The sequence below is a fragment of the Haliaeetus albicilla genome, chromosome 2 (assembly GCF_947461875.1).
Source record: "Haliaeetus albicilla chromosome 2, bHalAlb1.1, whole genome shotgun sequence".
Taxonomy (NCBI): domain Eukaryota; kingdom Metazoa; phylum Chordata; class Aves; order Accipitriformes; family Accipitridae; genus Haliaeetus; species Haliaeetus albicilla.
The window spans coordinates 60260215-60272411 of NC_091484.1; the positions used below are offsets into that span (position 1 = coordinate 60260215).

At 34.2% G+C, this 12197-nt stretch overlaps 1 protein-coding gene across 5 annotated transcripts in view; it reads left to right on the forward strand.

Annotated features, from left to right (window-relative positions):
* Positions 1 to 12197, forward strand: part of MLLT10 (MLLT10 histone lysine methyltransferase DOT1L cofactor) — a 135286-nt gene that overhangs the window by 67498 nt on the left and 55591 nt on the right. For all 5 annotated transcript variants that reach the window (XM_069776736.1, XM_069776708.1, XM_069776717.1 and 2 more), the window contains 2 exons: positions 489 to 744; positions 2639 to 3205. In XM_069776736.1, coding sequence (XP_069632837.1) covers positions 489 to 744; positions 2639 to 3205 — 823 coding nt within the window. The remainder of the gene's footprint in view (positions 1 to 488; positions 745 to 2638; positions 3206 to 12197) is intronic.

Here is a 12197-nt window from a genome sequence, read left to right on the forward strand (position 1 = left end):
ATGCAAGTTCTTAGGTTCTGAAGCCTTCATCAGTTCCACTGCTGATGGAACAATGTTTCCAGTTTGACAAAACAAACTGCATAAAAATTGTATTTTTGGAAAAGCATTTAAAGTCTCATTTTTTCTTTTTAATTTTTAATTTTAAGCAGTAAAATAACAATATCCTGTTTAAATAGTATATAAAGACTGTGTAACCATAGATTTGAGATTAATCCATTGACCTCAGTGAAGTAAAAATTTCAGCCAAAGCTGACATTATTTTTATGCATTTTTTTCCACAAGACGAGGTTTTATGCGCTTCAGTTGTTTGTTGAAAATCTTGACAATTCAGTTTATGTAACTCCTGCTGGTGCTAGTTACCTTAATATTTGAACATATCCAAATTTATTTGAAAGAATGGGTTCTTTTAAACAGTTCTCTTGTTATGTTTTTCTGTGTGACCTAACTGTTTCTTTTCTCTTGCTTCTTCTCTCTTATCAAAACGCTAGACGTACACGAGCACTAGCAACAACTCCATGTCAGGCTCCTTGAAGCGGTTGGAAGATACCACAGCTCGATTTACAAATGCAAATTTCCAGGAAGTTTCTACACACGTTTCAAGTGGAAAAGATTCTTCAGAGGCTAGAGGGTCAGAGAGCAAAGGGAAGAAGTCTGCAGGTCACAGCTCAGGTCAGAGGGGAAGAAAGCCTGGTGCTGGAAGAAATCCAGGATCAGCTGTGACTGCAGCTAGCCCTTTTCAGCAAGGTATTAATTGTTATGCGGTAATGCGACCTCTGCTTTGACTTGAATTGGAAATCTTACATATTTAAAACTTAAAAAGTAGTTCATACTTCATCCTCAATAATGAGAATGTTGTTTCACTTTAGGGGGGGGAAACCTTTTTTTTCCGGGAAAAAGTCTTTATTGTCATAACATGAAAAAGAAGGTCATGCATCTTTAAAGGGCAAAGCTGATGCTTTTGTTTAGACTATTAAGGTAGTCTCTTTAACTGCTAAAACCAGAAGTTTATGTGCTTAAAAGTTAGTCTGGGGTAAAATTTAACATATGAATTTGAGTCTAGGGGTCTTTCTTAGCTCTTTAAGGGAATAATACTAATGTTTTTTAGTTAGTGCATATTAGAACAAAACTGGACTACCTAATGTATAGGATGCGGTGGCCCCTAAATAATTTTTCAAGATGCAGATGTTTAAAATATACCATTTTCTTCAAGATGAAAGACCTTTTTACTTTTATTTTTTTGTCATTGAAATACATAAACAGAAGAAAAATGTTATTTTGAAACACAGCAAACTAGACCATCTATAAAGTAATTGTTTTTCCATAATTTTCACTGTGGTATGTAGTAGCTGATTGTCCTTTCTGCTTTATGATGTTGCTCTTCCTTTGAGTTTATTTATGCAGTGAACACTTCTAAATTTGTCTAGAACTCCTTCAATATTTCCGTCTTTTTTATTTGGGGGAAAAAAAAAAAAAAAGGAAGTGTGGGGTTTTTTGTTTGTTTGGTTGGTTTTTTTATTCTCAAAACTTTGAAAATTTCCCTCTTGAATCCTGCATTTAAAGAAAAATCTTGCTCACTGCAGATGACAAAATAGATCTTCACTATGTGCATGTATTTTCTTTAAAGCTGCATTAAGTGAACTTGATGTAACTTATTTAAAATACAAACCAACAATGTTCTTATGATTTCTAAATTGCTGTATTAATGTAAATTATATTCTAAATGGAATTCTTAATAATGTTTAATGGAGTACTAATGATAAAAACCTAATTTTTAAAGGACTTTTTTAATACCTACTGTTGTATTTAGGAGTATTTTCTTGACAGGATAGTCATCATTAGTCTGAGTTCTACAAAACAGTACCCACATGCACCGACCCATATGAAATAACTGAATTTCAGTGAAAGTAGATGTTTGTATTTCCCAAGTGTATTCCATTTTCCACCTTGTGTGCGCTAACACAGTGATTAAATGACTGCATTCCAAATATTGCAGAAGCGATGTAATTCTATTACACAAAAGATCTTTATGGTTCTCTGACAGTGCTAAAGAAGTCTTAAAATGCCAATTTTATACACTTTTCTCCACTTCTTCTCCTGTCCTTTTGAAAAATACCTCTTCTGTGGAACACCTCCTCAGCCAGGGTGAATTAAGTGCAATTGCTGTTCCCTTGACCTGTGTCAGACCCTTGATTTAGGTAGAATGGTAAGGAAGATTGCAGGGATGGTGTAGACGTGATCATAGCACATTTCTATCAGCCTTCTTTTTATATATGTGTATGTTTAAAAATACCTGCTCTGACTTGCACCAAGTGTTTGTTGTGGCCTCAGAACACGAGGGATGTCAAAGTTGCCCAAGTAGCAAAGTTGTTATTCTCCTTTTATTCATTTTCACCTTGTTTGTGCCCCAAATTCAAATCTGAATCTCAGACAGGAATCTGAGAATCAGATTGAGCAGAGTGAATATCAGTAGGAGAAGCAATGCGTTATCTTAAAAATAAGTTCTTTAGCTCTTGGTAACACTTTTCATAAAGTCCTTGTACTTTGAAGGTTTGTATTCTAAGATATAATCTTTCCCATCAATTTTCATCAACTACAGGAAAAAAAAATTGTACTTTTTCTTTCTTTTTTTCTTTTTTAGGAAGCTTTTTGGGCACTCCTGGGAGCATAAAGTCATCTTCTGGAAGTTCAGTTCAGTCTCCCCAGGATTTTTTGAGTTTTACAGACACAGATCTTCGAAGTGAGAGTTTCACGCATTCTCAACAGGCTTCCTCAACCAAAGATGTACATAAAGGAGAGGCTGGGAGTCAAGAAGGGGGTGTCAATTGTTTCACTTCCTTAATTGGTCTCCCTTCATCATCGGCTGTTTCCCAGTCTAAAAACTTTGACAGCTCGCCTGGAGACATAGGTAATTCAAGCCTTACTTCTACAGCATACAAACGAGCTCAAACTTCTGGAATAGAAGAAGAAACTGTGACAGAGAAGAAACGGAAAGGAAATAAGCAAAGTAAACATGGGCCTGGTAGACCCAAAGGAAATAAAAGTCAAGAAAGTATTTCCCATCTTTCAGTTTCTTCTGCTTCCCCAACTTCATCTGTGGCATCTGCTGCAGGAAGTGTGACAAGTTCTGGTCTTCAAAAATCTCCAACTTTGCTCAGGAATGGAAGTTTACAAAGTCTTAGTGTTGGCTCATCTCCAGTGGGTTCAGGTAGGCATTTATTGGATTTGTTTTCTTACCTCAAAATACGTCTTTAATTATTTTAGTCGTAATTCTGAGTATGCTTTTCAAGAACAGACTATCATTTAAAGAAACTTGAAAGTAGCATTGTGGAAAAAAAGTAAAAATTAGAACATGACTGTTGGAAGAATAAGTTTTGTTCCATGTATAGGTGCCACTGTGCTGCAGGTATCTGTAGTAGATTGACCTGTGTATTGACTTCTATGCTATATAAATGCAGGTTTTGAGACTGTAAGGGGGAAAAATAAGTTGCATGAAAGTAGGTTCTTTGGAAATTGTGTGTGACAGGTTTAGCTAAAATAAGTGATACTTTATACAGGCTATATTGTCTATATGTTCTGTTTCATAGAGAAAACAAAACCAGCACTCAAGCATGTCAGCTGTGCTGAGTATGTCCCTCAATTATTTTTTCCCAGTTTAGCTTAACTAAAAATCAGAATGTCTATATGGACAATTATAATTTTAAACATGTAAAAGGATACTCTGAATCTGGACCCCTGTGTAGCTGGATGACGTTTTCATATTCTTCTGTGCTCTTTAGCAATTGAAGTTGGCTGGTTTGTTCTTCCTCTGTTCTAAATGTTATGTGCAGTGAGAGGCTTTCTGTTCCCAGTAAACCTGTGTGTGGAATGACCTTGCAGAATACTGTATCTACCAAAGTCTCTGTTGCTTTGAAGTTTCTTTCGAGGCCTTTGTGTTTCAATAAAAAAAATAGCAAACTATCTGACACCTTGTTTTTGTAACTTTGAAATTTTGTCCTTTCTGTTGTTCAAGTGGATTTTTTGCTTAATTTTTCTTTTTTTGGGGGAAAGAGGAATGGAACTTAAATATTTGCTTGTGGGCAGGGTTTAATGCTTTTATAGTGTATATTTTCATGTATAAGCAAGAGATGCTTTAAAAATATATGTGCTTCAGGAAACAAAACACTTTGTATTTGTTTCAGAACAAGGCAGGTGGCAGCTATATTAAAAAAATATTTTTCCTGCATTGAAATCAATAGGGAGAAATGGTGTGTGACAAAACTTCCTAGTTCACTGTCCATCTTTTTGATTAAAATGCAGTTTTAAAAACATGTCAACCTTGTATCTGTTATGGACAGAGATCATCCAACAGGTATAGATCAGTGTTCTGATTATTTTAGTATGAACTTTTGTATTCCTTTGTAATCCCTTTGAGGTTCATTATGTATTGTTGTAGTTGGGGTAACAGATGGAATTACAAGACCTTGGTTTGAAGTGAATGACCCATGTTTCCCCTCTTATATTTGTCTTAGGTATTCTGGTCTTTTCAGCTCCTAGAACAGGCTTTTCCCTGGCCAGGTCCATCTTTGCTTCCTTTGTCCTCTTTACATCTCACTCTTCCATCTATAAAAAGCCAGTGATTATGTTAAACTCTCTTTGTAAAAAGCTTTGAAATACATGGATGGAAATACCGGGTAGGTTTTATTACCTTTATCATGATATTCAGCCTATAGTTTCACCTTTGTTAAGCATACTTAGATTCTTGCTAGCCAGCATTAGACCTGTCCTCTAAATCAGTGATATTTTCTGAAGGTGCCAAAGAATACCAATGAAAAACAAATGAATGAACATTATCCATAAACAAAATCACCCCAACAAAAACTAGAAAACCCAAAGAAACAAAAACAGATGGGATGTCTTTGCCTTCAAGCATGAGCTCTAAATTTATCCAGAAACTTCTGCTTAAGTCTGAGCATATTGTTTTAATGTACTCTTCTTCCTGATTTCCACTTTTTCTTATGGTTTTAGTGCTGCTTTCCTCACTTCATCATAAGTGTTTTCTGGGTTTAGCAGTCCATTTACAACTTTGTTACAATGAGGAAGGGCGTATGAGTATTATCAGTATTATCAGAAACATACATTTTCTCAGGTATGATATGCTGATGTTTCTCTTTGAAATGTGTCTATATTGTCTACTAACAAAATCTGACAAGTGAAGCTAAACAATTTGACCCAAAACCCCAAATAAGTTTGTGCATGTAAATGTAGTGAGAGAAAATGCAGGGGAAGTCAAGCCAAAAAGTTTTTTTACTGACTCTTACTTGGAATTGGCTTGTTACTTCAAAGAAGCAGAATCAGGAATGAGTTAGACCATAGTAAACAAAGCTTTTAAGGCACTTTTTCAAAAAATGTCTTCCTAATTTTTTTTTTTAAATAACCTTCTTAACTGCAGCTGTCTTAAGCTACTATTCTTTTTCCATTTTCTTAAGAGTACTTGTTGAAATCCATAAAAATGATGAAAATCATTACTTCACAGATGTATGATAATCCTGTTCATAATTAATGTTCAAATTAGGTGAAATGTGAAGGAAAGCTTATTTTAAAAGGTAGATTCATCATGTGCTATTTATACATAATTAAATGTCTTCCATAAAACTTTTATTCAGAATAAGTACATTCAGCTCATTTTGTGAAAATATTTGTCCTCTCGAAACTTTTTTCCAGTCCACAGAATTTCTGTTTTCCTGCTTAATAAGAACAGAGATGTACCATGAATAGTAAGGCCATGTAATTGAAAGCTGTTACAATGCATACACTCAGGTTGTATTACAGTTGCCATGCAACTAATCTGATATGTTCAAAATTTTGAGCACTTAAATGTCCAATCTTAATGCTCTTTATAATTTTTTCTGAAATGTATTTATCATCTGATAGGAAACACTTTTAACAGTGTACTCAAAGGAATGAAAAGTAATTTAAAAAAATGAAATAAAATTTGGTTGGTAGGGTGATAAGGAATTTTTATATTAAATTAACATTTTTCTAGTACATCTGTTCCTGTTAAAAGAAAGAAAAGCTTCCTTAGCCAGTAGCAGCTTATTTACAAACCATGCTTCTCTTTCTGCTGGAAATTCACAAGTACTGTAAGTTTATTGTCTAAGAAGACATAAGTCAGTTGTCAGTGGGAGTTATATAAAGTTGATACCAGTTCCCCCAAAATGGGACTGGTCTTTGGAGTGATTTCAGGATCTGAATTTTTTAATGGGGGAGGGTTTCATCTGAACTCTACGATTTTATAGAGCTATTTAACTTTCTAAGTCACACTAGTATTTTCAGGATCAAGTTAATTCTCAGCATCCTTCTAGGGAATAATACTTAAAGATTTCTAGTCTGAAGTATTGTAAAGCAGTGATCCCTTCTGCTGAAGATGTTTATTTTTTTCTTTTCACAACAATGGTTATTAAAGAACAGAAAACCTTCATCCAGGGATTGGAAGAGATGAGTAGCATCTTGTCCCAATGCTTATCTCTGCTAGTAGTAGATTCCAAGATCAAATGTTTCTTTTACCATACTTGCACTTTATTTCAACAATACTGCAGAAACTAATAAGGTGGTGGGAAGAACAAAATAACTGTTACGGTAAATAACTTTCATACATTCTGTATTTTTCTGTCAAGCAGTTTGTGCAGACTCTGGCCCCTCTTTTTTTGGAGTATACTCCAGTGTGTGAAGAACTTTCTGAGAATTCGTGTCCCACAGCAATAGGGAAAAAATAATTTTGTGTGATGTACAGTACCTTCTAACATTTGTGGAATAATGCAGCAAGGTAAATGAAAAGCAATCAAGTGTCAGAAGTAAACTGAAATTTCTGTTTTATGGTAGCTAAAGTTCTTGCACAGTTATCTTCCAAGTTCTGCATAGGTACTTGCTGCTGGAAGAATTACGGTGCTTCAAGCATATAAGGATGCTTCTCTGTCTTTCCTAGTTCTGTTCTTGATTTCAAGTGTACAACAAATTGTATAGTATCAGCTTCAGTTGCTTAGGACTTCAGAGGATCATTTGTTTCAATATTTTAATTTTTGCATAATTGATTTTATGCCCTTACAAGTACTGTAAGCCCTACAGGAGCTTATAAAGCAATTCTTTTTTTCCCTAAGAAGACTGGAGAAGGTTGAATTCCAAACTGGGCCTCTTTCAGCACCCTCGCTCTGCCCATCTTCTGGAATTCCTTTGTCACAATTGAGGCAACCTTATAATTTGTCTTCCTACATTTTTATCTCTACATCATAAGTATTCAACCCTTGACCAGTCTTTGGTATACTCTACTCTGGTTGGTAATACTAGACAGTTTTTGGAATAAAGGACATATCCGAACCCAGTATTGTAATATAGCAATATTTCAAACTCTGATTTAGAAACAGTTAATGTTTTTTGGCACAGGCCCCTCTGGGTTGATTTTATGTCTTGTGCAGTCAAATTTCAGCTTTATATAGGAGTTAAATGCTTCAGCTTAGTCCATATATTTTATTCTCCTTTCTTTTCTGATTCAAGCAGTGACGAAGCCTCTGCCAAGTGTTGTGCTCCTGTGCAAGGAGATGATCTTACTGTTAAGCTGTCATACTGGTGATGTAAGAGAACTGTCAGCTTCAAAGTAGATGAGTAACTTGAAATCATTCTCATTGAGATACTGAATCCCTCAGAGCTTGTGTTAAATCTTTGTGATGTTATGTTTAAACTCCTGTAGCCTTTGACTTAATAGTTAAATCTGTTGGGAGAAAGAGTTTACTAAAAATTATCCTGAAACAGTTTGTGCTATTACATTTATCTGCTAGGTGCCCCAGAAGCCAAAGCAGAAAAAGAAGTCTTGCTGTGTTAAAAAGCCAGTTCGTATTCCAGAGGACACAGAAGGAAGAAATTGATGTTAATAGATATTAATGACCTTTTAGGAGTCAGTAAACGGTGTAGAAAACACACAAGGCAAAATTTCATGTGCAGAGAATTTAATTCTTCATATTTGAGGCTCAACAGAAATGGTGTTGGTTTGATACAGGATTAAAATGTTAAAATTGATGATTGTTGGTGTAGAAAACACGGAGACATTCATCAAGTAATTGGGAAGAAATCACATGATGAGGTAGTAGCAGCTTATGAAAATGGGGGTTATCATGAAATGGATTCCCCAATCAATGTTCTTAACTAAAACAGGTGTTAGCAGCAGCTACAGACAGAAGTAATAAATTGGCATTTCCTGATGATGAGTACCTCATATTTTCATGTTTTTAGACTGTCAGTGTTAAATTTCAGTGAGTCTTTAAAACTTGTGAAGTTGTAGGAGACTAGCAGATAGTTAGGTAATTAGGATGTTTGATACAAGAAAGATGTTGAGATGTAAAGATGTAATGATTAATGACAGTTATTGTGAGTTATGGAAAATAACTTATTGGACTTTTTTTGTATTTTTTTTGAAATAAAAGCAGTGGTATAGTAGATGTCTACGTTTCAATTGATACAGCATAACATTTTAAATAGAGACCTGTAATGATAGGAAGCCAGCAAATCTTTGCATTAAATGTAGTTAATGGGTAAGTCTCAATTTAATTTTGATCAGGGAATTATTAAATCAAAGTGTTTACTTTGGGGTTGTGTTATTTCCCTGTGCATTAGTTATCAACCTTATGCTAGTTATTGCAAAATTCTGCAATTTCTGAAAAAATCTGGGTATGAGGTCAGGGTAAAATGGATCTCTTGGTATGCAGTACAAACTAAGAGTTGTGTTGGTGGAGCTAAAGTAAAAGATGACATCTAAGAAAGATGGATGTGTACTTCCAGGATAAGGATGGTGGTCTTTGGAAGGAAGGGCTGAAAAGAAAAAGGATAAAGCTGAATAATCAGTTATGTCTGAGCTTCTAGTGCTGAGCTGTGTTTAATTTGAATGCATAAACAGCAAACTAATGAGAAAGGTAGCTCTGTGTTCAGCAGAGTGCATCTGGTCTTCAGATACTGTATCTAGTTCTGCTATCTGCTGTGTGTAAAGAAGAGAAAAGCCACAAGAAGGATTCAAGGACTGGAAAAAGCACATTATTGTAGAAAAGCTTAGGAGTGAGTTTATCTGACTATTGATATCAATCATATGGGGAACTGAAAACTGATACTGTAATGATCCTTAACCTAACAAAAAAGATAAAACATGATCAAGTGAGAGCAAGTAATAGCTGAACAATTCTCAGTAATGATTCTGAAAATTTAGAGGTAATATGTCTCCTAGAAGATACAGTTTAGTCAAGTATATTTATTGGATTTGCAGGTGCGGGAAGTTCTAGAGCTAAGAATCAAATGATGTGCTCACAGAGATTCTTGCATGGCTCTTATGTATGAACCTAATTCTGTGCTGTATTATCCCTTTGATTTCTAAAAGAAAAATCAGCATGATGTATCAGTTTGGCATAGAAAATGGACTGTAACTGGGCAAATAATGCATTCCATTAGTTAGTAGGGAATTGTCAGGCAGTATGGGTCTGCAGAAATGAGTTCCCAACATGGTATGTTCTATGCTTTTATCAAAGATTGGGAAGAAATTAAGAAATCTTTGCTGCTTGCTGTGAGGGTTCACGATGGTTTCTAAAAATGTAGTAAAAAATGTACTCAGGTATAGTGAATAATAATTCATTTTTTTAAGAAAGTTTTGTACAAAAAATACTGAACAATGAACCTTATAACAGAGATGTGTTTTGAAAACAGTTATGAAAAACTTCTGAATAATGATAGAGAACTGAACATTATCTTATATTGAGATGCTTTAGGAAGAAAAGGCTATTGTCATTCCTGTAATACTCATTTCAAGAAGGGATAGAAAAGTTATATCACTTGAAATTACTCCATAAATATTGCAGGTAGCAGAGTACTATATTTAATTCTGGTATTAATTTCCTCCTAAAATATGAATATAGGAAGGTTGAGAAGAGTCATACAATGATCAAGATTTTTAAAATATCCTTTTCAGAGATTTTTAAGCTCTTTGATAGACTGAAATACCTTTAATTTGAGAATATTTCAGTTTACAAAAATGGTTAAAAGCATGATCATAATTGTTATACAGGAAGAATTAATATTTCTGGTCCAGATTTTTTTTTTCATTGGTAATTGCATACTGCATACTGGTAATTGCCCCATTTTCTGTTTTTATAAAAAAATGTTGACAGAAAAATACAGACCTATAGTGTTTAATTAGATGGGCTGCTGAAAACAAGAAATGTTCAGCCTTTCCACCTTTGAAGTCTCCAGGCTGCCTGACTTTCTGTGGAAGCAGTGGTTTGTGCATTAGATACAAATCGGCTCCCCTGTGAATGTCGCAAGACTAGAAACTCTTGGAGCATTGCTTTGAAACAAAACTTGATTTAAAACAAAACAAAGTTACCCTTTCTCAAAAAATTGTAGGTTTCTTTGGGGTTTCATTTTGTTTGTTTGTTTGTGGTTGGGTTTCTTTTCTTTTTTTCTCCTTTTTTTTTTTTTTTTTTTTTGAGCGAAAACACATGTGAGGACTTTCTGAAGTGAAAAAATGTCTCAGGGAAGGGAAGCAAAGTTCTAATAACTAGGTTATAGCTTGGATGTCAAGCTGCCTAGGCCTGTTTTTATTGGAGAAGATCTTGGCAGCTGTGGAAGTGAGATTTTAGCTGACTAGTTAATTGTTGTATGAGAATGTAAGTGTCTGTCAGGTTAAAATGGAAATCTTGAAGATTATATACTTGAAGCTAGATTCCCAAATTATGGTGTGACTCTGGTCATAAGTTTCTAGTTACATTTCAAAACAGATCATAATTTGTTTATTTCTTATGCTCTGATAGTCAACAGCAAATAGTATGTTTAGATTATGAACGTGTAATACATTTCAGATTCTAAAAAAAACCAAGGAAGCAAAACACAAATTAATATGGGAAAGGGAATGTGTATTTTCTTGCGTTCTTGTTTAGGTCTTTCTTTCATTTAAAAACAAAATAAAGATTTTGGTAGTTACTTATTTCAGGAGAAAGACATAATTTAAACAGCTGAGCAAAAAGATGTAATTAATTATAAAGTGTTTGAAATCTTGTTTTTATTCAACCTTTGTGAATCTTCTACCCAAATATGAATTTCATAATTAATAAAATAAATTCTGTAGGTCTATATTTTTGCCCATACAGAATTATTTGCAGAACTGGTATCTAAATATGATCTTTTAGAAACATAATAAATATCTGTATGAATACATTGGGTCTTTAGTAGTTGTATCTCTATTGGCAGAGAAGAAAATGGGCTGGGGGGGCTTAAAGGCTTCTTAAATTGTTGTACTTACTAATTTTCAAATTTAGCTATAAATTTTTCCTGTTTGGTGAGGGAAGGTTTTCAAAGAAGTCTATGAGCTTTTTGTAAACCGTTTGCTTTTAGATTATATTTGACCCATAAGCCTATGAAATGCCTTGTATATATTTAGTGTTAGGTTTGAATTCCTAATAAAAACTCACTTATTTTAGGCCTGGGTAGTCCGGGTAAACTACACTGTATGGATGAGATCTGGCTGACAGCTTTGCTGTTATTGTTGCCTGCATAGCGAACAAAATAAATTGCCTGCTTTTCTAGGGGTTGATTATCTTTGCAGGTACACGGAGTAAAAATATATGGTGTTATCATTATTATATTTAAAAAAAGGCAGAAAGGGAAAATGTATTGAAACTTCCAGTTTTGTGCTTCAGTTATGTTAGTTCTTTAGCTCTTTTTATAAAAGCGAGAATAGAATTTATAATAAGACAGAGCAGGAGAACAAGGAGACACTCTGAAGCAATTAAGTTTTCTATCCTATCAGGTGTCTTTGTTGCAGATCTTGATATTTGCTTTAGAGGTGTATCCCTTTTCTGAAGATCAAGGAAATATTCCTTAAATGAAATTCTATTGCTGCATGGAAAATGAAGTGAGATACAGGTGTTGTTTGCTTACTTGTAACTGTTTAGGATCTCCTTTAAAAATTAGACTGAAAAAAACCCTTTGATAATAATTTTGTATCCATAGCCTTTTAAATTAAAATATACATCTTTTTGAGTGTGAACATTTTTCAGCATCTGGAGTCAATTTACTAGAGTACGGCATTCTTTGTAAGTCAAGTGCGAGATAGCAATCAGTCTTTTAACTCCATAAAATCTGTTAAAGGTGACATGGGAACATAAAAAAGTGTGTGTGTGTAAGGGCAAAGA